Source organism: Hemicordylus capensis, chromosome 4 (genome assembly GCF_027244095.1).
Source record: "Hemicordylus capensis ecotype Gifberg chromosome 4, rHemCap1.1.pri, whole genome shotgun sequence".
NCBI lineage: Eukaryota > Metazoa > Chordata > Lepidosauria > Squamata > Cordylidae > Hemicordylus > Hemicordylus capensis.
Genome location: NC_069660.1, coordinates 154,671,654 through 154,696,112, shown reverse-complemented (window position 1 = coordinate 154,696,112; position 24,459 = coordinate 154,671,654). Strand labels below are relative to the sequence as shown.

General features: G+C 44.4%; 1 protein-coding gene and 1 long non-coding RNA gene across 11 annotated transcripts in view; one reads left to right on the top strand and one right to left on the bottom strand.

Moving 5' to 3' along the window:
* CACNA1E (calcium voltage-gated channel subunit alpha1 E) overlaps positions 1-24,459 on the top strand; it is a 673,520-nt gene that overhangs the window by 525,095 nt on the left and 123,966 nt on the right. For 8 of the 10 annotated variants that reach the window (XR_008306367.1, XR_008306368.1, XR_008306369.1 and 5 more), the window contains 10 exons: positions 446-655; positions 2,371-2,483; positions 4,013-4,125; positions 4,488-4,619; positions 5,584-5,656; positions 8,807-8,924; positions 10,718-10,785; positions 12,951-13,048; positions 20,909-20,965; positions 22,649-23,248. Coding sequence is in view for 7 of the 10 variants with exons in the window: in XM_053247018.1 (XP_053102993.1) it covers positions 446-655; positions 2,371-2,483; positions 4,013-4,125; positions 4,488-4,619; positions 5,584-5,656; positions 8,807-8,924; positions 10,718-10,785; positions 12,951-13,048; positions 20,909-20,965; positions 22,649-23,248 (1,582 nt within the window). In the remaining 3 variants the exon portion in view is untranslated. The remainder of the gene's footprint in view (positions 1-445; positions 656-2,370; positions 2,484-4,012; positions 4,126-4,487; positions 4,620-5,583; positions 5,657-8,806; positions 8,925-10,717; positions 10,786-12,950; positions 13,049-20,908; positions 20,966-22,648; positions 23,249-24,459) is intronic. The other 2 variants (XM_053247016.1, XM_053247021.1) reach the window with 1 other exon arrangement.
* On the bottom strand, positions 614-17,649 carry LOC128323601 (uncharacterized). The gene is made up of 3 exons (XR_008306373.1): positions 17,581-17,649; positions 12,140-12,230; positions 614-2,495 (listed from the first exon to the last, which is right to left on the bottom strand). It is a non-coding gene; the product is annotated as an uncharacterized LOC128323601 (long non-coding RNA).

Below are 24,459 nucleotides of genomic sequence, written 5' to 3'. Positions count from 1 at the left end.
AGTGTGGTTCCCAGGAGGCAGCCACTGGGGAGCTCTGCCACCATCACCCACATTGGGGGCAAAAGAAAAGAAAACCACTGTCACCACCAACTGTAAGCCCCCCCCCCCCACACACACCCCAAAGCACTCAGATAATTTTATTTCTGCCCCTACTGCCCTCGCCCCCCAACACCTCGAAGAGTCCTATGGCTATGAAGTTGAGCTCTAGTAAATGTTAAGTCCTAAGCATGGGATGACAAGAGGTTGAGTTCTAAAAACCATAATTTTGTCTTGGTTTATTCAGAAATTTTATACACACAGAGAGAGACAGAGTGGAAGAAAGCAGAACCTGTTCTGTATCATCACACCCTGCCAGTGCGAGATCAGTCTTCTCCCATGTGCTCAATGTCCCTGGTATATTGAGATCTTCTAGCATCTTTCATCTTCCTTCCTCATCTCACCCCAGGTACTCCGCTTGCTCGAGCCAGCATCAAGAGTGCTAAATTGGATGGTGCCTCATACTTCCGACACAAGGAGCGTCTACTGCGTATCTCTGTTCGTCACATGGTGAAATCCCAGGTGTTCTATTGGCTCGTTTTGAGTATAGTGGCCCTCAACACTGCCTGTGTGGCCATCGTCCATCACAACCAACCTCCGTGGCTCACTCACCTCCTCTGTAAGTGATGGAGCTCTGTGTTGTTTGTGCACTGGTATTGCAGCAGCGTCAGAGAACAGAACAAGGCTGGCCCAGAGCCAACTGTAAGTGTAAGCAAAGAGATGTTGCTTCCAAGAAATATGTCCATATGGCTTGGTTTTTTTCTCCAGGGGGAAAAAGCTGGGGGGAACTACTCCCAGCCAGTCTCTTGCTGATTGTTGAACCTGATCCTGTTATTATGCAGGTCCAAATCAGAAATATACTCCAGTGAAGTCAATGACGTTGTATTGGTTAAGGGTGGCATGAGATGAGAACAAGTTTCTGTCTCAGCTCAGTAATGAATGTCAAAGAGGACCTCCTGTTTTCAGTCGTTTTTTCCAGCACACATTGTAAATGAATTTATGTTGCTTTGATGCTGTCTAGTGGCCTTCTGTTCCCTTAGCTGCTGCTCCTTCTCTGCGTCGTTTTTCTCCTTCTTCGCCCTCACTTCCCTCAGCTTCAGTTGCTTTCACTGTTGTATAATCTGAATGGCTACAGCCACTCGCATAATTTTATTGATGTCAAAATGCTTCATCAGGTGTGATGGCATCAGGGCGCCAGTAAACAAAATAATGTGGGCAAAAATAATGTCAAAAAGAAGCAGTAGCCAGGAGAATATAAGAGCACTGAGCAGTACAAATGCTCAATAAGGTATTTTTTAAAATAATCAGTTTGGCAGCATCAACTATGCTAATTTCATTGACAATACCAAACCATGACACTTAGGATTATCCAAGATCCTCAAATCCTCCTCACTAATTAAAAAATGTTAGACTTGAGCCATGTCCACACATGGGACTGTAGGCTAGTGCTAATTCCATTGTGTATATAATTTTCAGCATCTTCACTATAATGCTCCAGTTATGTCCACATTGTTTCAGGCAGAAATAGGTGTGATGTTGTTGACTTGAATTCCTTTGCACAGATGTGCCTCCATTTAGAGAGTTCAGTTGCTCCAAGCTGATATAATACTGTGGTCGTGTAATGGACTTGATTTTGTTCATGTTGTTATGCAAACAATTTTTTAAAGAGCAAACTTAAAAGGAGGGGGCAAGGAAAATTAGCTGCAGTGTGGACATGTCCTTGCTCTCTATATTCAAGCTGGTGGTAAAAGACTGGATAACAATTTAATCTGTTGTTTAAATCCCTCCATATTAAAGTTATCCAGAACAGTCAGTAGTATCATTGCTTAGTATGAGGTACTCAACAGCAGCTGCGGAAGTCACTAAAAGGTTTTCTGGTGTCCCTGGTCAACATTATTTTGACAAGCTTAATCTGGAGAAATTCTGGTTTTCAGCCCTGCAGACGAGACCACCAATAGTGTGGCAACTGACAGGCTCCCTCTCTAAATCGTCCAGGCACAACACTACAGCACCCTCTTTAAATGCGAGATGGACTAAAGTAAGCTAGGCAGTCCATGCAGAGTAGCTGCCCAGGGCAGCCATTTCTGTGATCACTGCCACATTTTTTCCAGAACCTGCAGTCATGAAGGTGGCGACCAGTTCCCTGCCTGTACATCCTGATTCACACTAGCCTTTCTTCACTACACTGTATGCTTGCATACACAATCATGTGAAGACGTTTGACAGCATGAAGCAGCTCAGTGTGGGTGTATCACATATTATTATAAAGTTTTGTTCCAATAATGGATTTGGGGAAGCAGAGATTGAGCTAATGCCTGGATTTCTCTGTTTCAGACTATGCAGAGTTTATATTTCTGGGGCTCTTCCTGCTAGAGATGTCCTTGAAGATGTATGGAATGGGCCCACGCCTTTACTTTCATTCTTCTTTCAACTGCTTTGACTGTGGGGTAAGCAGTATCCTGTTAAGTAGCATGAGATTAAGACAAATCATTGGGAAAGGTAGGAAGTTAAATACCACATTTTTGTTAGATACAGTACCACATTTTTCAAAGCACTGAGGGCATATCTACACTTCAAATTAAAACTGGTTGAGTAAGAGTTCGTGCTTTCCACAGAACATGCTTTTTTTTTTTAAACGGAACTGTAGATCTGTAAGATGGGGAGGAAGGAGAATTGTGTCTTGTGAGCAAAGATGAAGGGGAAACACCTGACAGGGAACAAGGATACATATCTATGATCCAAATTACCAGCTTCTCAGTGCAAGGAGAAAATTACACAGTAATCTGAAAGAAACTGATAGTTTATTTCTGTGGTTAAAGTTCTCTTTTTAATCGGTCAGGGAGTAGGCCCAGTGTGGAAGGAGAATTGGGAGGGGTGGGTGGGAGGTGATAGACTCGTGGGGGCCTGTGTCCCTGGTGCATGCAAGGAGGCAGCAGGTAATGACCCTTTGGCAAAAGACAGGACACTCTACCTAGTGACTATGGCTACTTGCTAATAAGGAAAGGGAAACTGGTTGACTACTCAGGGGCAAGAAGAGTGGAACAGGAAGGGACACAACTGAGGAGATACTGCTAAAAGGCAGAAGGAGGGGGAGAATAAGGAGGAGCCTGCCTGCTGCAGTTCTGTCCTCAGCTGAAGGAGAGGCAGGGACGAGGACAGTGTGTGCTTGCCAACCTCCTTCCCGCCATCTGAGGCAACAAGAAATCTTTATGGGAACTTGAGAGCTGCCAGTTCTTTCCTACCCTGTCCTCTCACATCTGTATATGGGCATTTGTATCCAATTTGTTGCACACAACTGTGCACATCCACAAATGTAGATATATTTTCAGAACACTCGTGGCATATCTACACTACAGATTAAAACTGGTTGAATAATAATCTCCTCTTCCCACAGAACCCTGGATCTGTAAGATGAGATGGAAGGAGGGGGCATGGTCACTTAATTACAGTTTCCAGGATTCCTGGGAAGAAACCTTGATTGTTAAACTGGCATAAATTTCTGGTGTAGATGTGCTCTTGGTGGCTCAGTATGTTATACTAACCAGTTCAAGCACACAATGAGGTGGGATATAAGTGAATAAAAAGATAAAATAAATCTTTTTAAACATAAAATAAATCTTTACACCTGGGGGAAAGTGGTGTTTTTCTAGATAGTGCTTTCATGCTTGTTATGGTGTTTGTGTTTGAAACATGATTGCGCAAGAGTCATAGACATCTATTGAATATAGTGTATAATTTAATTCTATTATGCATTCCGACTCTCTGCTGCTAGCCTCCTGTTCGGTCCTTGCATTATGGTCCTCCAAATTATGTATGTTCTTCTCTGTGTGTATATGTGTGTGGGAGGGAGGGAGGGAATGACTGGATGTTTGGCACATCTGGCTTTGAGACATGGGTGGATTTGGTAACTTTCTTCTTCCTTCAATTCCTGGATGATGTTCTTATTTGTTTCTTCTGTGTGTGTTTGCTCACTCAGGTCACAGTGGGGAGCATCTTTGAAGTGGTTTGGGCTATCTTCAGACCTGGGACCTCTTTTGGGATCAGTGTCTTACGAGCCCTGCGGCTTCTGAGAATATTTAAGGTCACAAAGTGAGTAGAACAAAGGAGTAACTCTTCCTGTGTTCTCCAACCTTCCCCGAACAAGTCTTTCCCCTGTCCTTTTCCTCTGCTTCCCTATTCAATTGGCAGCCCGGCTTGACTTTCCCTTTTTAGCCCTTTCTACTGTTGCTGTTTAATTTATCTAGCTATCTAGCTTAGCAACTAAACAGAATTAATGAGATAAAACCAACTGAATATATAATATAACCCCCATAACACACTATAACCCCCTCTACACACACACACACCCCTACCCCTCTCTCTGTTGAACTCTGGCTACCAAAAGCCATCCCAGATTAAATAGTCTTGTTGTGCTTTTGGAAGCATGCTACAGTAACATCTGGATTTTCCAGGTATTGGGCTTCCTTGAGGAATTTGGTGGTCTCACTGATGAGTTCTATGAAGTCTATTATCAGCCTGCTCTTCCTCCTTTTCCTCTTCATTGTAGTCTTTGCCCTGCTTGGGATGCAGCTGTTTGGTGGCAGGTAAGTAGATGGTGAGGCAAGGCAAGGCATGGTTCTTTAAAATTTCTGCCAGTGTGTCAGAGTATTCCATAAAGCTATTCCATTTTCAGTTAGGTTGCACCAAATTATGCATAAAGCTGCCTCTTTGTAAGCTCTCTAGGGCAGATAACTGCTGGTTCCATCTCTCCAGCATATTGTGGCCTGAGCATATTGACCTGGAGAAAGGACTTAGAGGTTATGCTGAAGGCTACATACAGTATATACCCTGTGTCTTCAGGTTTGCTGTGCAAGGACAGCATTCATTAGCTGATGCAGAATTTGAAATCCTGAATATCTTTCAGCTATCTTTTTGAAAAAGTTTCTGGCCTTCACATTTCGGTATCCAGGCTTAAAAATATGTAGGAAATACCTCAGAAACCAGGAAAGGGGTGGCGATAGATCTGGGCAGTTACTGCCCATGATGGGGAGGAAGAGCTGAGTGTCTTACACTACACAAAAAGGATATAAAATCCTGAATTTTAGATGCAGAATATTTATTTATGTACTTGTATTTATTTTGTAAAAATTATAACCCACCTTTTTCCAGAGAGACAACTAAGGTCTCTGGAATAGAATGTTGAATGATTAAATATAGGAACATTTACCTAATATTTAATATTATTTAAATATATTATTTAACTGATAGTAATATTTAAATAATACTATGATGTTATTTAACTAAAATGTTATTTATATTAGTTAAATAATATTTAAATATTTAGGTAAATATAGTCATATTTGCCTAACTTTATGTAATTTACTGTATTGCAGAAGTGGGGAGAGTACAGTCTTAATATTAGTTTTATACACAGCCCTTTTTATTACAAAAGTCTAATGACAGGAGATGACACTAGAAGGAAAAAATACACAGTGACAAGGAGGGTTTCTCCTGGTTGAATCAGAAGCTTGTCCTAGCTTGTAATTTTAACTTTGATTCCTTCCACAGATTTAATTTTATGGATGGGACTCCTTCTGCAAACTTTGATACCTTTCCTGCAGCTATCATGACAGTTTTCCAGGTATAACTCTGTGGTCGGGGGCCTAGAGCTGAAGAAATTAATTCAGTTCCCTTCAATGACAGCTCCATTCAGAGAGTCAGCTCAGGCCTGATGTTACAAGAACAATGGGGCTGCCCTTCAAAATGGTAACCACATTGAGTGTCCTCTCCTTAATGTGCATTGCAACTCAGCCCATGCCCTGACATAATGCTGTGTTTTACCCAGCATTTGTACTATATATTGTGGAGGCAACCTTCAGTGGCAGCCCATGTTCCTTGTAATGCTTAGTTCCACACTCACTTGGTGTTAAGGAGGTTATCCAACAAAACCAAAGGTCTCAAAGCTTCAAGCATAATTCATGTTTCTGTAGAGATGTTTGGTTCTGTGTATCCTTAGGATTTTTTAATTCTGCATGTATCGTGATCAACACAGGTCCAGGCAGAATAAAAATGTGTGGAGCTGTTTGTACAGCTCTTTCCAGACATATCAGCACACACATCTCAACTGCAGCAGCTACAGATACCTGCCCTGATATTTTGATATATTGTGGATTAGAGATGAGCAAATCAATCTGAGCTTGAATCAGGCCATTATGAGTGATTCAAACTTGAAATGAAATGGCCTTAAAATAAAGAGCCTGATTCAAGTTCAAATTGAAATGACTCGATTCAAAGTCAAATTGATTTGAGTGATCCAAGCACCATTCTGGCAGGCTTTCCCCCCTTGATGATTGGTTTTCTGCCACTGGCTTCCGATTGGCTTGAGATCTCCTTGCTTCTTAGTTGGCTTGTTACCGTACAAATCAAGTGTAGCCGTGAGCAACTGTGTCCTCATTGGCTGGGAAGAGGGAGGGGGAGCAAAAAAGGAGGAAATTTTTAAAATGTTTTCATAGGGCCTGGGGAGGGAAGGCAGAGAGAGCCCTTAGTGTGCTCTTGAAGATGATTCATTAGGAGAGGAGGGAGGAAGGAGAGGAAGATTTGATACTGTGGTTTTCTTTTCTCAGCACTAAGTATAATATGCTGTGCTATTGCTGCTATATTACTAACTGTCTGATTTTGCTGGATCTCAGATTGACAAACACAGAACTTGAGTGCCTGCCTGCCTGCCTTCCTTGAGCTATTGTTTGGTCTGTTTGTGAGATGGTGTTGTGGTGAGAAATGGACAGTGTGGCAGCTCAGCTCTATGTGTGTGTAATATTTACTTGGTGATTGCTGTGAGATGAGCCCCATGTCTGGCCTTGGGACTAATTTATGCTTCACACACTGCTCTGGTCTGCTCTGCAATCTGCATTCTGCATTGCAAGGTATGCTCAGTCAAAATGTGGTTCAAGCCGTCCTAGTTGAGCTTATGGCTGTGCTTGCTGCTAAGAGTGCTGCTGTAGCAGCTGTTGCACTGCTGAAGCAAGGAGTCATAATTGTGTGTAAGAGAGCAACTTGTGCCAGTGATGTTACTGCAGTGCAGGCACAGTGGCTGGCAGTGGATTCTGGGTCAGTGATTCATTTTTGGCCATTTTTGGACTGTGTTTGAAAAAATGTGTGTTCTTTGTTGGGAGGGGCAGATTCAAAGCACCCCATTGAAATGACGTTGTACATAAGTACAATGTCATTTCTAAATGGGGCTATGGGCACAAAGTTGGCACTACAGGTTGAGTATCTATCCATCTTATTTATTTATTATTTCTCTGTGTAAACTGCCCTGAGCCATTTTTGGAAGGGCAGTATAGAAATTGAATAAATAATAATAAATATATAATAATAATAATTGTTCCCCATGGGTAGGTCCTAGGGGCACCAAAGTTGTTGGGTGGTATGGCATGATGGGTGTGACACTACCCAACTCACAAAAGAAATGGGCAAGTGAGTGATTTTTAAAAAAATTACCTTTCCCAAAAACCCCTTTGGGATCCTATAGGTTTTTGGGGGGAAAGGTTAAAAAAAATTAAAAATTGCCCACTTGTCCATTTTCTTTTGTGGGTTGGGTGGTAGGTAGCACCTGTCATGCCCTAACACTCAACCCACTTTGGTGCCTCTAGGACCTACCCATGGGGAACAATGGGGTGCTTCAAGTTCCCTTTGTTCTCTATGGCCAAATCACTCGAATTGATTCAAGTTGATTTGTTGAAACAGCTAGCAATGGCCACTGTTTCAACAAATCAATTCAAGGATTTTGCAATTTGATTCGAGCTCAAATCAAATCACAAAATTTGATTCGTGCACATCTCTATCATGGACTGTGAATCTCAAACCAACACACTAATACTAAATTCTAATGATAAGTAAATGCTACTGCAGCTTTCTCTTCCTAACCTAACCTGGCCTCATTTTTCACCTCTTCAATCAGTTTAGAATGTCTCTTCTGAAATAATATTCTGACCATTGCTGTGATCTTGTCATCTATTGCTGGAAGTTTCTGCAGTAGCTCCCTGTTGACACTTTCCCTGTCCTTAAGATAAGTTCTTCATGCCCCATCACCAGTTTAAAAATCTTGCACACTGAAGGTAGTTTTTCATGTGCTGGAAGCTTACTTTATATAAGAGGAGCATTCAAACATGAAATAACCCACCTCAAGTCTGAAGTCCAGCAAAAACATTCTGTAGCTTGGTTCGCAGTGTTCCTTTATTGAGCCATGCTTTGCCTTCAGCTCTCTCCCATCTGTCTAATTTAGACAATAAGTCCTCTGAAAAGGACTGTGACTGTGCAGCTTCTGGTCAATCCCTAGCATACTGTTGCCATGTTATATGTCCTTAGCAATAAATAAAATATGTTATCTGGGGCCAGATCAAAAAGGAACTCATGGATAGAATAAGGAAGCAGTGACATTCTTCTTGTGTGTGTGTAATTTGTTTTAGTGACATAGTAGAATCTCCATGCCTGAAGCAGCAGCTTCCCTTGTGTAAATTAAAGCTGGTGTAGTGTAACAGCTATCAGGCTGAGCTGTGAATCAGGACTTCTCTGGTTTGAATCTCACTTCTGCCATGAACTCAGTAGGTGAGGTCTTGGGCAAGTCACTCCCTTTCAGCCTCAGCTTCCCAGATGCAGTATGGGGGTATACTTATTTACCTTTCAAGAATGTTGTAAGGACTACATCAAGATAATACATGTGTGAAATGCTTTGCACACTCAAAAGTATTATACAAGTATTTTGTTATAACAGAATTGCTTATTTGTTTAGATCCTAACAGGCGAAGACTGGAATGAGGTGATGTATAATGGGATTCGTTCCCAAGGCGGTGTCCGCTCAGGAATGTGGTCATCTATCTACTTCATTGTCCTCACTCTATTTGGAAACTGTATCCCTCTTATTGTTCTGTCTTGATTCTGGCTCTGCAATAACATTTTGCAGATTTCAGCACCATGGAGAGTGGTCATGTGAACACTTTTGTATTACTGAAATCATCATTTTCTCTAAGGTGTTGTTTAAGGCCAAACAAGGCGAGATTCCAGGAGACACATGATTACTCTGTTGATGAGTTGTTGTTGTTGTTGTTGTTGTTGTTGTTGTTGTTGTTGTTGTTGTTTTGCTCTGAAATATAGGGACCTGTGAATCAGAAGATGTTCACCCTTTCCCCATAAGGCATTTTTCTGATCCGGATCCAAGTTGTTTTCTCCCAGCAGTGGGAGCAGTTTTTGCCCTACAGTGGGAAAGCAGCAGGGGAGCCTCAATTTTGATTCAAAACAGCCTGGGGGGGAAAAGATAAGCACTAGTTCCTCCTCTACCACTGCCACCAACTCCCTGGTACTCTGGTCAGATTTGCAGGCCTTGTCTACTGTATTTCATTTTTTTTAAAAAAAACATGAGGCTTTAAACCACCCATATCCTCCAGCATCCCATTTTTCTGACATGCAACCTTTCTCTCAACTGCACTTTTAGTCATAACTCTCCCATCCAGTCAAACAAGTTGTAGTAAGGTTGCCATGTTTCTGGTCTGGAACTGCCAGAATCCAGCTATGCCTGGACTCTGAAGATGAAACTTCCTTGGGGAAGGAATAGGAGAAACCCCAGCTGGGACCCTCAACACTTAGAGGCTCCCTGTCAAAACCCACAGTCCTTGAACAGCCAAAGTTCACCCCTCCTTTCTCTCAAGTAGGCCCACTGAGAGGGAGACTCTGAGCACCCACATGGGCTGTGCTAGATCCTCAGCGTACTAGATCCTCAGGGACTTTGGAGAAACTAGAAAACACTGAGGATCTAGCACTCCCCTGTGGGATACATGTTCCATCTTGGGACCGCATTCATTGTCCCAAGGACCCCAGGAGCAAAGGCAGTGCTATGCCAGGGTGCCTGTGGCAAAGTGCCCACCTGGGTGCTCAGGGTCTCCCTCCAAATGGGCCATCTTAAGAGGAAGAAGAGGTGAGCCCAGGCACTTGTCATGGATCTGGACCTGTCTGAGCTCTAGGAAGAAGCAGAACTGCTGGCTTCTTTGTTAATCCTGCATTTGTAGCCAGATCTTCACTGATGCAATAGCTTTAAGCCAAGAATCCCTCTAGATCCAGGTCTCAAGACTTTGCGTTGATTTCCTGCTCCTGCCTCCAGTCCCAGAGTTCTGTTCCTATCAACCTGCCTTCCACTTCCAGCCTGTCGCTTTGCTGTTGTACCTCATCCTAGCTCTCACTGCAATCTTAATCTTTGGATGACACCCATTTTCTCTTCCTCAGGCCATAGACACAGACAGGGGGGCCATAATTTAGAGGAAAAGCTTCCAGGCACTGGAGAAGAGTTGTAGAAGCTGTCCTGTATTTGAAATTATAGCATCTGAGGCCTGGCTTATAGTAGTTTGGTTGGATCCAATACCCCATTTGGGATATTGGGTCCATTTGAATGATATAACAGGAAAGCATTTCCTGTGACTCTTCATAGCAGCATTGCCAGCCCTCAGGAGGTACACTGTCAACAAGGAAGCCTCCCCTATGTTCCAGCTCTTCCATGTGATCTTTCAACTAGTACTGGAGCAATATAGGCTCCAGACATGGGGAAACTGCAACCACATCTATCAACAAGCCTCTTCCACCTGGAAGGATGCCCTGTATGTTCTCCCTGTAATTGATTTAATCCACATGCTTCATTCATCCTTAACAACTCTAGACACCCTGCTTAATGTCTTCTTGGCCATCGCTGTGGACAACCTAGCCAATGCACAGGAGCTAACAAAGGTAAATATAGACCATTATAGCTCTAATCAGCCATCAAACATTTTAAAAGAATAAAATATTTTAAAATGACATAATAAAACAGGTAAGCAGCACAGAGGAAAGTTGCAGCCCAAAATACACCCTTAACATTCAAACGGACAGACGCCGCAACTGAGGTTACCCTGCTCTTGGTAGCTACCTGGAGTTCCCTCTCCTTTAAAATCCCATTACCTATTTTTTCCTCATTGATTGTACTTCTGTGAAATTTTTAAATGGTTATCCATTTCATTGGACACTGTCTGACACTGGTGCAAATCCATTAACTAACAGTTGAGCTGGGGCCTTGCCAAGGCAATTCACTGGTAGCTGTATGTGATTATGTTCCAAGATGCCACACAGATGACAGTGAGCTAACTAAGCAACTGAGGCCACTGACACTTTCAGAGCAGCATGTTGGTAGAAATGGAAAGACTCCGTTCCACCTCTCTGATTTTCCAGCACAGCTTCATCACGAGTCATTTGTTCTTCCTAGATGCCGAGCAGACCCTCTAGCACAAAGATACCTTTGACATGGTTAATGTGAATGGAGCAGAATAATTAATTGCACTAATTTACCTTTGGGACAGACAAAGTGACATCTCCCCAAAGGGAGAGAAGACCCTGCAATTCTTAATGCCCATAATTAATAAAAATGACACCAGGACGGAAGCAGGAGGGTGACGGTAGCTCAGGAAAGGGGGAAGTAGGTTATAAATGCTAAGCTAACTGCAGAAAGGACAGTGTCATCATAACCTTCTGCACTGTCCCAAGAATAGACTCAGGATGCCTTTATTTTATTTTAAAGATTTTTATCCTGCCTTTTTCACCAAAGCGCATGCAAAGCAAGCTAACTGAAAATGCTGTGAGAATTTCTTAATATACCTGCTGAATAATACCAAGGATCTGTCTAGTCACGTGTAAATGCTTCTAGGAAGCCTTCCAGCAGGCCTTGGACAACAGCCTTATCCTCTTGTTTGTCCACAGCATCTGGTATTCACCAGCATAGTGCCTATGAACAAGATGGTTCCATTTAGCCATTGATAGACTTTGCCCCCATGAATATGCCTGATGCCTATTTAAAGCCATCTATGTCAGTATACAAGGCTACATCTTATAACATAAGTTAATTAAGTGTTGTATGAAGAAATACTTCCTTTGTCTGCTCTGAACCTACTGATAATCAATTTCTTCGGCTGACTCAGTTCTTGTGCTATGAAAAAGAGGGGAGGGAGGCTTAGGGTTGATTTCTAATATCAGGAAGTACTGAAAATATCTGCAAAACCTTTGAGCAGAGGTGGTAGTGAAATAAACATGACTTGCTTCCAACTGCACATACTTAGATGTTAAAATATCAGTCAAAGAAGACTTAACAACCAGTTCCAGTCTGGTAGCTCTGGTGCGATGATGCAGCATTGTTTTGATGACTTCTGCGGAGTTAAAATATTTGTTATTTATTTATCACATGTACTGTGCAAATAATAAATAAATGGGAGTTTAAGCCCTCACAAGTTCAGTTTTTAACATTTTAAAAATTATTTCAGTAACTATCACAATCTACCAAAACAATAAACAGATTTACATACAAAGTGTTAAATATATTCTGGGGTACTTATACAAGTTAGAATGATCTGTTACCAGATCCATAATGATATTATTTGTGGCTCTGAAAATATAACTAACTTCACTGCTATCAGCAAAAATAGCCTTATTGTGGCCTCATGAGCCTCATCCTGCCCTCTGGTTGAATCTCCAAGAATAACCCTAATTATGTTCTCACTTGTACTGTATGTGGTTTTCAAAGTTGTCAGGTTGCAGCCTGGAGATCAGCACTCTCCCTTTAAACTCTTTGCTGCAGTGAGGCAGCATAGCTTCTCCTATTCCTACCCATTCTTTCCTATTGTCTGCCCTCTTCCCCCACCGGCTGTGACCAGCAGGACTCCAGGTATGCCACAGAGCAGCTGGAGGAGGACAAGGATGAGAGGTGGAGAGGGTACAGCTGCCTCCCAGTATGTCAATCAAATGAAAAAGGGCTGCGTAGATCACTGTGTCACAACCTGGCAACCCTATTATGGTTCAGTCCATAGGATGTGGAAAATGCTAAGCTCGCCTGTATTCCATTTTAACCAGTGGCTTTGTCCTGCATTTAGGATGAGCAAGAGGAAGAAGAGGCTTTTAACCAGAAGCATGCTCTGCAGAAAGCGAAGGAAGTCAGTCCAATGTCTGCTCCCAACATGCCTGCTATAGAGTGAGTTGCCAGCCTCATCTATTGTGAACCATCATCTTTCTCTGTCCTCGGTCTTTATATAGTCATGACCTTTAGGTTCACATACCAAAGAAAGAACCAGCCCTAGGAAGAGTTGCCACTGAAAATTATTTCAAAATGAAATTTGAAGCAAATATCAAGTGAAACTTCCAAGGAATTTCAAGGAAAGCAAAACGTAAATAAGACTATCAGATTTCTCATAGGGATTCCACATATGTCTAAATTATCGCCACATTTAATTTAAAGCAAAATTGGTGGATTTGGAGGTTCCTCTTCAAGTGAAACACTTGAGAAATTTCAAAGGAAACAAAAAAAAGTTTGATAAGAATAGCCAGAGAGGTTTCCCAGAGAGGTTTTGTTTATTCCTAGCTCTTTATGCAAAGGACCGCACCAGTGTCAAACTCATCAACAGTTGCCTAAATCTAGTGAAAACACTCATGAAAAGAGCACTTGTAACCATTAGTTGAATGGGTTGATTGGATGGCACAGACTAAATGAAAAGGAATGGGCTCTAAGTCTTTCTCCATGCCATACAAACATCTGACAAGAACGTTTTGCTCTGGCATAAAGAAAATTGCCCAAATTGCCGATTGAGCCGTTCTATGCAAATGGTCTCCACATGATACCGTGTGAGGTCTGTAGGATGTTAACAGTCTCTAGTTCTGATACTCTCCCTATAGCGGCAGAGATTTAGAGCCATTTGTTTTGTTACTTGTGTAGTGGTTTTTCCAGATCCTTAAAAAAATGATCCAAAATCCACCCAGTGGGACTTCCCTGAGGTAGGGAGCACAGGGAGTAGTCGCTTTCTTGCTCAGTTTTTTTCTTGAACAATGCTGCAAGTAATGTTAAGCGCTAGCTGTTTTCCCCTTCAGCAACTCTGTGGGCAGCCACAGCAGCATTAAGCACAGGCTTTGTCATCCAGACAGCGCCATTCCTTCCTGGAATGCCCCAGGAAATGAGGACACTGGCAAGCTGCAACCACTCCCTCAGTGTTGCTGAAAGGGGGAATACTTGGCACTTAACATTGCTTGCAGCATTGTTCAAGTAAAATATTGTTAAAGCCAGAAAAAGACCCACATTCCAATGCAGGAACTTACTCTGCCTTGTAAGTGGAAATAAAGAGGTTAAGTGAACCTCAGAAGCTTCAGTGGTATGTTTGACAAAGCATCTGAGGCCACGTTTCTCCAAAAAGGAGCCAGCCCTTTGAAATTTGAGAGTGGGGATGGTCAAACTCAGAGGCTCAAAGTCTAGAACAAAGTCCTCAAAAACACTCTCTCCTTTAGTTAATTTCTGAGCAGTGACTAGGATAGGGTTGCTAGCTCTGACTGAGGCTATTCCTGTAGATTTCCCACCAATATTTTTCACAATCTCCCGGCATGAAAATCTCCAGCAATGCTTTGTATAGCCACCGGGAGATTGGTGCCAAGTCCTGGAGACTCCAGGTAAATGCTGGAGTGTCAGCAACCCTACCAATGATTGCGAAGGAAAGCAGATCCATTGGTGCTAGCAGTAGCAGGATTTCAAATATAACCAACATTCCAGCTGACTGCTCCATGGTCATGCTGGAGAGCAAGAGGGAGAGGGGTGCTCCGTTTTGCAAAACAAAACAAACCCACCTAACCTATCATTCTGAAGATTATAAACAAGTATGTCTGAATATAATGTATGAAAAGATGTGAATGTATGCATACTGGCATATGCGGGCCTGGATGTTGGTATGTTCAGATTGCAAGGGATTAATATATGGTGATAGCCTAAGGTGCTCATAGGTTTTTTCTATGCAGGAGTGTCTTTGTTTGGGATGACTTGTGGTCTATGTGTGCTGGACATGATCCGTTGTATGAGAGACTGATGTTCATGGGTACACACAGATTAAATGAATGGCACATTCATGGAAGGATCCAAGTGAGCATTATAGCATATCCATACTTTCAATGTTATGAAGTATCTGTTGAAAGATCATAGGCCAAAGGATTCATAGGAACATAGGAAGCTGCCATATACTGAGTCAGACCATTGGTCCATCTAGCTCAGTATTGTCTACAGATTGACAGTGGCTTCTCCAAGGTTGCAGGCAGGAGTCCCTCTCAGCCAGGGTGGGAACTTGGAACTTTCTGCATGCAGGAGCTCTTCCCAGAGTGGTCCCATCCCCTAAGGACAATATCTGACAGTGCTCACACATGTAGTCTCCCATTCAAATGCAAACCAGGGTGGGCCCTGCTTAGCCAAGTGGACAATTCTTGCTTGCCACCCCCTAGAGTGGACATTGAGTTACATTTAGAGTGAGTATGGAAAGGGGGAAGGCAGCTTCCATTCCTCCTCTGTGTTTCTGACTGTGTGTGTGTGTTCTTCAGAAGCACCAATATCTCTGATTATTATGAAACAGTAAAAAGTAACATGATTTTTTAATGTTTGAAGACATTGTTTCTTTGTAGTTTAATCTTGAATATGGCAGAGTCCCACCCTTTGTACTTTTAGATAGTATAGAAAGGACTATGTTAGTGTCAGAGGCTGGGGTGTGGGCAAGAGTGTTAGCATGGTTCTTTCCATGTGGCTCATCCCTTTTGTGTGTTTCTTAAGTTACTGGAGTGGTGTAAGATGGAGCCCCAATGTAGTAGCCACCAAAGCACTCCCATAGCATAAAAATGGATCCAAAGTTTGTTCTATTCATATTTCCATCCCTTGCTCCACAGACATATCTGTAAACATCTGTATTAATCCCCGTAGACGTGCCTCTGTGGGGATGCGTCCTGGCAACCCAGCGGATTGGCTGGGTGGTGGAGGCGCCAGATTGGCTGGTTGGCCGCGTAGGGAAATGGCCCTTTGGGGAGGAAAAGAAAGGAAGGAAAGCGGGCAAGTGGAGATAAGAACTGAACGGACTGGGGCAGAAGGGAGGGGAGAGAAAGCGGGGGAGCCTGGCTGGGCAGAGACAAACTGTTGGCCGCTTCAGAAGATGCTCTCTAGAGGGAGGGCTGCAGGAAGGAGCTGGCTGAACACTTGGCGGCCCGACACCAGGGACTGGAGGAAGGAGGATGCGGCAACGGCCAGCAGGGAAAACAGGGAAAACACAAGCAGGCTAAAAAGCGGAGGCGGGGGGGGGAGCACGAATAAGAGAGAGATAAAGAGGTGGAAACGGAGGAGGGAGCAAGCTGGGGCAGAAGGAAGGGGGGGAGGGGACTGAGGCAGAAGGCTTGGGGGGGAGTAGGAGAATTGGCCGGCCCATGCTGGCGGGCCTGGCCTGGCAACCGGTGGTGGCCACAGACTCTAGCGATTGAGAGAAGCAGGTGGCAGAGCGAGCGAGAGAGGTGCGTGGAGGGGGAGAGACAGAGCAAGCAAGAGAGGCGCGCAGGGGGGAGAGAGCAAGCGAGAGAGGTGTGGGGGGGAGAGACAGAGCGAGTGAGAGAGGCGTGCGGGGAGGGGGAGACAGCGTGAGTGAGAGGCGTACGGGGAGGGGGAGAGCGCGAGCGAGAGAGGCACGGGGGAGGGGGAGACAGTTCGAGCGAGAGAGGCACGGGGGAGAGAGAGCAGGAGCAAGGGGGCATGGGGGGAGCGACAGCGCAAGCAAGAGAGGCGTGGGGGGAGTGACAGCGCGAGCGAGAGAGGCGCGGGGGGAACGACAGCACCAGCGAGAGAGGCGCGTGGGGGGAGTGCCAGTGCCAGCGAGAGAGGCGGTGGGGGCAGGGGCGTAGCAAGGTTGGAGTGGGCCCAGAGACAAGATTTTAAAATGGGGCCCCCCCACTCAAAGTCCAGGGCCTCCGCACACCCCAGGCCCCCAAGGATTTAAGTCTGATATTCCAAAATAAGTATGCTGCCTGGAAATACATTTCACTGAATACACACACACACACGTCACAATATATAGTGATATACATTGAGTACTATACATTTGTTTTACTTTTAATGCCTAGAACACACTAGAAAGATGAATGATTAAAATGGGCCTCTCGCTGCAGATTAGCAAAGGAGACTTTCAACCATGCAGGGTGAACCTATGTTTGTTTTCTCAGAATTCTGAACAAATTCAGTCAAGTTTGATTGCAGGAGGTTTTTCACAGGAGGCTTTTAAAGCCCTTTAACACACATCTCCTCTGGAATGGAGGTGCTGCATTCACATGTTGGCCAGATGTACCCTGAAGTCCCTGCAAGTTATTGGGGAGCACTTCACACACAAGAAAATAAAATAAAAGCAGAAGACATGCTTCACAGTTCTCACTCAGACCTTCTGGGTTGCAAAACAACTTGAACATAAGTGCATTTATAAATGAATGAATAAAATAAATATAATACTGTTTCTTCCAGAAGTTTTTGTAATTTTCTGCCATGAAACAAGCCACTTATAGGACTTTTTAGATAGTTTTTTTTAAGCCAGCAAATTTTCCAAGCTGTTTAAAAATAAATATTCAGAGACTTCTCAGTCCCCCCCTCCCATATCAAAGCCCTATGGCAAGCAGATCCCTATATATCCGGGTGCGGGGGGTGGGGAAGGTAACCACAAAAAGGAGTTCACACTCTACCTGGCAGCAAGGGGTCTTCTGCTGCAGAGACCAGTGGTGGCCACTCTGGCTGCCTCCTCCTTCCTGGCGGGCTTGGGCCCTACTGGAGTTCAGGCTTCACTGCGGCCTACACAGAGGCCTCCGTGGAAGCCCCGCCCACCCGCCGATCAGCTGAGAGGCGGGAGAAAAGGAGCTCTTTGCAGCTTGTCTGCTGCTCGATTGCCGGCCAGGAGAACAAGCTGGAGAGACGGTGAACAGGGCAAGTGGCTGAGGAGCCTTGGGGCTGGGCAGGGGGCAATGGGGAGTCACGTGAGGTGCCTCTGGGGGGCCCCTCCAGGCAGTGGGGCCCCCAGACAACTGTCTCCCCTTGCCCTATCCTTGTTACGCGCCTGGGGGGGGGGCAGAGCGAGCAAGAGAGCTGTTGTGGGGGGGACAGAGCAAGTGAGAGAGCTGTGGGAGGACCAGCCAAACAAATTCTCCCAACTAACCCCCAAAAGGAAGTGAACTACCGCATATATGCTCTGTGCGGGTTCAGCTAGTATATCTATCTATCTATCTATCTATCTATCTATCTATCTATCTATCTATCTATCTATCTATATATCTATCTATCTATTTGGACTATATTCTATATATGTGTCTTTTGAACTCATGCAGCCTTGGCTGGAATATATTATTCATATTTATATATGATTCATATATCCGCTGCATATATGATTCTACTGCATATATGATTCACATATATGATTTGCCCGACTTCATTTGAGTCTGGCAAATTTGTATCTCCCCCCCCCCAGTGCTATGCATGTGTTCCATATGCATTCATGAACATTGCCAATATTATTATGCATAGAATGGCGTGTTATCATTTAAAACTTCAGGCTGTATGTCTGGACTGAATCTTTTTCTCATACTGATTGTGCACTAGCTTCATGACCCTGCAGAATTGATGCAATCCATACGTAGGCTGAGCTGAATGTGGGGGTGCCTTTCATGTTCAGCCCCTGTAACAAAGCTCTCCCATCTTAATGTGTTTTGTAGGGACATTGCAAAGGCAGTAAAAATGTTCACCCATTGTGCAGAAGCTGGTGTCAGGGAGGAGGAAATGTGCCTTCATTGCTAAGGTGACCAAGCTAATTCTCCCTGCCTTGCTGCTCTATGGCAGTGACAGTGAGGGCAGGCAATCGAACTGCTACAGTATGTCAATGAAAGGGAATGTGTTCTCAGTTGTCTTGACAATGGGGGCACTGGCACATTGTCTCCATTCAGAGTGAGGGTAATGCCTTTGGCTTAGCTTGTTCACAAAGACATCTTCGCATAGCTAAATCTGATTGGCTATGTGACATAATCATGTGGACTAGGTGCTCTCTGATTGGCTGAGATACTAAGTGAAGGAGAAAGAAGCCCTAACAAAACTAAAGGAAAAATGGTTCCAAAGGAGCAGCAGATTAGGTTTGCAAATAGGAGCAAAAACCTGTGACTGTTCTTTAAGATATGGGGCCTTTGGGAAATATTGTGTCCCTTTCATAAATGTGTATGCATGAATGTGCAGTAAAATCTTTATCTATAGTATACCACATTGCAAGTGCTGTAGCCCAGGGCCATTGTTGGAATGATCACATACCCTGGAATCTGCATGGCTGCAGGAATGGTGTAAACCAGCCGTTTTCACATTTTCTGCCTTCAGGGCACCCTTTCCACATCAGGCTATCTTCCAGGGAATCCCTGTATATCTGCTGCAGGTCTCCTGTGTGCAGAACTCTTCTGGGACATGTTCTAGAGAGCGCATTTAGTTCACATAGAATACTAACCAGACTTGTTGGGCCTCGTTGTTGTCCCATGCAAACTGTGAGTGCACCTTAGAATAGCTAACTCTTTGCTGTGGTTGCACATTTTGGGGAAAGACTGATATTGGATAGTGTAAGCTATCTTTCAGAAAAGTTTGACTGCCACTGGGGATCTTTTCATTGAAGAACCCTGGTATGTTTCCAAGGTTCTCCACACTACAGTTTGAAAACCACTGGTGTATGAAATGAATTGCCCTACTGCACCACAAAGCTGCTTATTTTCAAAATACAATATATTTTCTGGCCATTCCTTCTGTTTCTTCCACGTTGGGGAGTAGCAGGAAGGGAAAGTGGGGCGACAGCCCTAAAGGAGATACAAAATATAGTTGCATCCATTTAAGGTGCTTTTATAATTCTAGAACAGTGACAGAATATTAAGAAAATTGCTCTCTTTGTGTTTTAAGTCATGCATTTATCCTTGGGAGCTTTGCTATAGATTCGTCTTGCCACCTTATAAGAGAGCCTGGCTAAATATCTAACCTGCAGATATTTGCACAAAATGGATCTTGTGTTCCATTCTGGCTTGGAATGGAATGCAAGATCTGTGGAATGTTCCATCGGTACAACTGGTTGAGCTGGGTGTTCACCATTTTGGATTCCACAAATGACCGCAGCATGTGCACAGAGGCCAGAAGAGTAGCAATAGCAATAGCAATAGCAATAGCAATAGCAATAGCACTTAAATTTATATACCGCTCTATAGCCGGAGCTCTCTAAGCGGTTTTACAATGATTTAGCATATTGCCCCCAACATTCTGGGTACTCATTTTACCGACCTCGGAAGGATGGAAGGCTGAGTCAACCTTGAGCCCTGGTCAGGATCGAGCTTGTAACCTTCTGGTTACAGGGCGGCAGTTTTACCACTGCGCCACCAGGGGCTCAGTACCATTTTGGAATCCAAAATGTCCAGACAATGGGAGCAACAGGGCGACAGGGAGGTACGCTGCTTTAATAAAAGCCCTGATGGGCTTTAACAAAAACGGATACTGGCGGGGGGAAAGCGGCAAGAGGGGTAAGTGCATCCTCCCCCATTCTTAAAGCAGCACTCCTGCCACCTTTCAGCCTCCCCCGCGTGGTTCTGTGCACATCCCTAATCCTCATCTTGAGATCCTTAGCATTTCATGATAAGGATCTGCTAAGTATCACTTCTGAGTTCAGATGGGCAAAGCTTACACACTCCCACTGAGCTTTGACTCTTTCACAGGCCACAATTCTCTATGAATGTAGGCAAATGCAGAAAAAGAGTTCCCAACTATATAGATATTTGCATACTAAAACCCTTCCCCAGCTATGCACGAATACACATTCTTCACTCTTCTGTATTGTTCATGTATCATGTTCACTACATCTCTGCAAGAAACGGATTATAAATTTCCCTTATGCACAAGGATTAAATGTACCAATGATTTTCTTCTTGTGCATGTGTGGAATTGTATGCAGCTGGGAGTGCTGAGGCCCAGTGACATTATCATGGACTGAACCCATTCATTTTTCTTTCCCAGAAGGGACAGAAGGAGGAGACACCACATGTCGATGTGGGAACCACGCACCAGCAATCTGTATGTGTGCATGTGATCGCATGTTGTGAGAGGCTCTGTGTGTGTGTGTGTACATGTGTATGTGAAAAACTCACTTTGGGACTTTTGAGTGTGAAGGTGTTGCTCTGTGTTTATGTTGTGAATATGTGTGGATGTGTTCTTTTCATTTAATGTGTGTGGTCTGAACAGTACTTGATTTGTGTGGGCCTACAGTCTGTGTACATTAGACTTGTACAAGTGTGTGTGTTTGTTTGCATTGTGTGGCTCTGTGTGTTGGTGTGTGATATACCTGTAAACCAGTTTAAGTTGTAAGGGGCTTTCAGGGTGTGTGCGTGTGTACATTTCTATTACCTTTACATATTTGTAAGAGCACACACAATTAAAAGTTGTACTATGTGTGAGTTTGTGTGTTTGCTGATGATGTGTGCCAAGCAATGTGTATGTTTGCGTATTTGTATGCCTGTGTTGATATGTCTTTCAGTGTTCCTGTGTGAAACTTTCCAATATTTTATAAACTCAACAAACCAGCCTCAAGATGGCCAGTGTTCATGGAGCACATATGCTCATGACAGAACATGACATACATGCTCATGACATGCCATTTTATTGGAGTGTAAAGTCCCTTTTGCCGTATCCTTTCAAGAGAAAGGGCCATGAACATATATGAGCAATATATCCCTCATATACAGAGAGTCCAGTTTGTGAGAACAAGGCTGGGGATGAAGTGCCTTCCCTGAGAATATTTTTGCCCCCGGAAACTCAAAGCTAGGATCTGGGAATATCAGACTCCCTGGCAGTCCAGTCTGAGGCATGTTTGCTTAGGGGTAAGTCCCACTTAAGTGCCATGGGGACTTAATTCTGAGACAGTCTGTTTCAAATTATAGCCATAGTGGGTGCAGTGGTAACAAGAGTTGCTCAAGAACTGCTAGGTGCTCAATATGGGGCTTCTGAGGCACCTATCCTGACTGGATGCATTTGCTCCGCTGAGCCCCTAAAAAGAACTTGGCACTGCATGCCTCCCTTCTTGCTGCTTGTGCCTGTACCCCCATGTAGGCACCTCCTGGGACCCGCCTTCCTTCCATAGCCTGTTGGCCCATTGAGAACCCTCTGCAGAACAGTAAAAGAAATGTCCCATTTTCCCACTAGATGGGCCAGTCTTTAGTGACCCTTGTGCTTGCATGTGAAACAATCCATGCCATGTCCACGCTTGTTTGTGAAGATGCATTTGTTTAACTGTATAATACATGTGTTTAAAAATAATGGTCACGCTTATATATACATACACATGGATGCTATGTGTTTAAATGATATGGTGGAGTTTGTGGGGGCGTGGAGAGCTGGGCCATGTAAAACCCCTTCCATGTCTTGGCGAACGTATCCCTTCATTTGCATTCATTTCCCCTGTTGCTTAGGGCTTGTTGCTGTATGTGCCCAGTTACATGTGGGGTGGGGTGGTTTCTGGTTATCTGTTGGTCTCATGCAAGTGGGCTGATTCTCTCTTGATACTGCAGATGGTGTGGTTTTGAAGGGATGCGAAATGCCTCTAGCTGTGTGCTGTGCATTCGCCAAATGCAGGGGAAGAGAGAACCAAGCCCCAGTATGTGCTTTTGGACTGTCCCAGGTGCATGCTGTATGTACTGGTGTGTTTTCTTGTGTTTCTGACAGGGCACAGATGGACTGAATCCCTTTGTTTTCCTTTCCCAGGAGGGAGAGGAGAAGGCGGCATCACATGTCTGTGTGGGAGCAGCGGACCAGCCAGCTCCGCCGGCACATGCAGATGTCCAGCCAAGAAGGCATCAACAAAGAAGAACCTCCTTTGCTCAACCCCCATGCTAGTATCTTTCGGAAGAGAAAGCCACTGGAGAATGCCGGCCTTGAAAAGAACGAGGAGGGCAGATCAGAGCGGACCCACACCGAAGGCCTGGAACAGCAAACCCCAGGTTCCAATCCCTGCCCAAGCATCAGGGAAGACCAGAAGACCCCATCCCCGCGAGCCAAGAGAGACTGGGAGGAGTGGCATCACAAGTCCTTCCATGGGAACTGTGATTTGAATGAGCCAGAGGGCGGAGGCAGCGTGGGGGGCTTTGAGGAAAGGGCCCGGCTCAGGCAAAGCCAGAGGCGCAGCCGGCACCGCAGGGTGAGGACAGAAGCTAAAGAGAACAGGGCGGCCAGCCAGGACCCGTGCCCAGAAGGAGGAGTTAGTCCCTCCAAGGGAGAGCAGAATGGGGAGCAAAAGAAAAACGAAGAGGAAAAGGAGGCCTTGATTGAAAAGGAAGAGCAGGTGACCGGCGAGGAGCTGCAAAGGTCAGTGACGCCACACCTCTTTATGCCACTTCCCCAGTTTCTTTCATTCTCACATTCCATTTATGTGCTGACCACCATGTATGGTAGCCAAGCCCTGATAACCTCTTCCTCTTCCACTCAGTTCCTCATAGGGTAATTGCCGTCAGCTACAATCGTGCTCACCAACTTCAGAGTAAGCCCTGTATTATTCAGGGAGACTTACTTCTTTCTGAATTAATATGCATCCTATCAGGCGACATGCTGTTAAGCTGTAATGATCCATGCTGACTCAGTACGGGATAACTGGTAATAGCATTGTTTCACATTCAGCTTATCTAGGGATAATAGCAGTTATCACTGATGTGGTTTGTGTGTGGAATAGCTGGCAGTGGGCTGGGAGCCAGAACCAAGCCCATTAGAACTGCTGGAAAGCAGAAAGGGATCTAGGAGCCAGGAGAATCTGGCTGACCTGGCAGGTGAGGGAGGTGAACTCAGGTCCCTGTGTGTAAAGCTTCGAGGTTTTAGGCTCCCTCTCAAAGTCTCCATGATTAAAATCTCAAAGTGGGGCAGAACTAAGGGCTATCTACTACCTGGCCTGACTGAGAGTTTTTGCTATTAGCTCTACTGCTCCTGCCTCTACCAGGAGGCTTTTCAGACATCAGGCTTTACCGCGAGTTTACCGTGAGGCTTTACTGCGGGTTTGGGGCATAACGGATACTCTGATGCAAAAAGATTTTTTTTTTTAAACGGACATAAATAGGTTCCAATATGGAGGGAAGAACCCAAATTGTCTGTGAATTCTCTCTAAAATGTTGCAAGGGCTGTGGGGTAAATCTGGCCAATATGTGGATGCACACCCACCCTCCCAAAGTAAAGTTGTGGTAAAGTCACCATCTGAAAAAGCTTCAGGGGCCACTAGGTGCCAACCCTGCTCTGCCAGACTCACTGCTGATGTGCCAGACTCTCCCCCCTGAGTCTCAGGGTGACTCTGGAGTGGAGACTTCACAACCATTCACAACATGCTCATTGTCTACAGGCACTCTGGAAATGGTAGGGTTTCTTATTCCTCCTGGTAAGCAAATCAGGCAGAGGAATAATGAATTACAGTTCCTGTAATAAGCAATGCAGGAACTAAATGCTCAGAAGTCTTTTGTGCAGAGTGATGTTTAGAAGAAAGAGCTTAATTCTCTGAATTAGTTTTTTAGTTCCTCCTGGTCAATAAATAAAGAGGA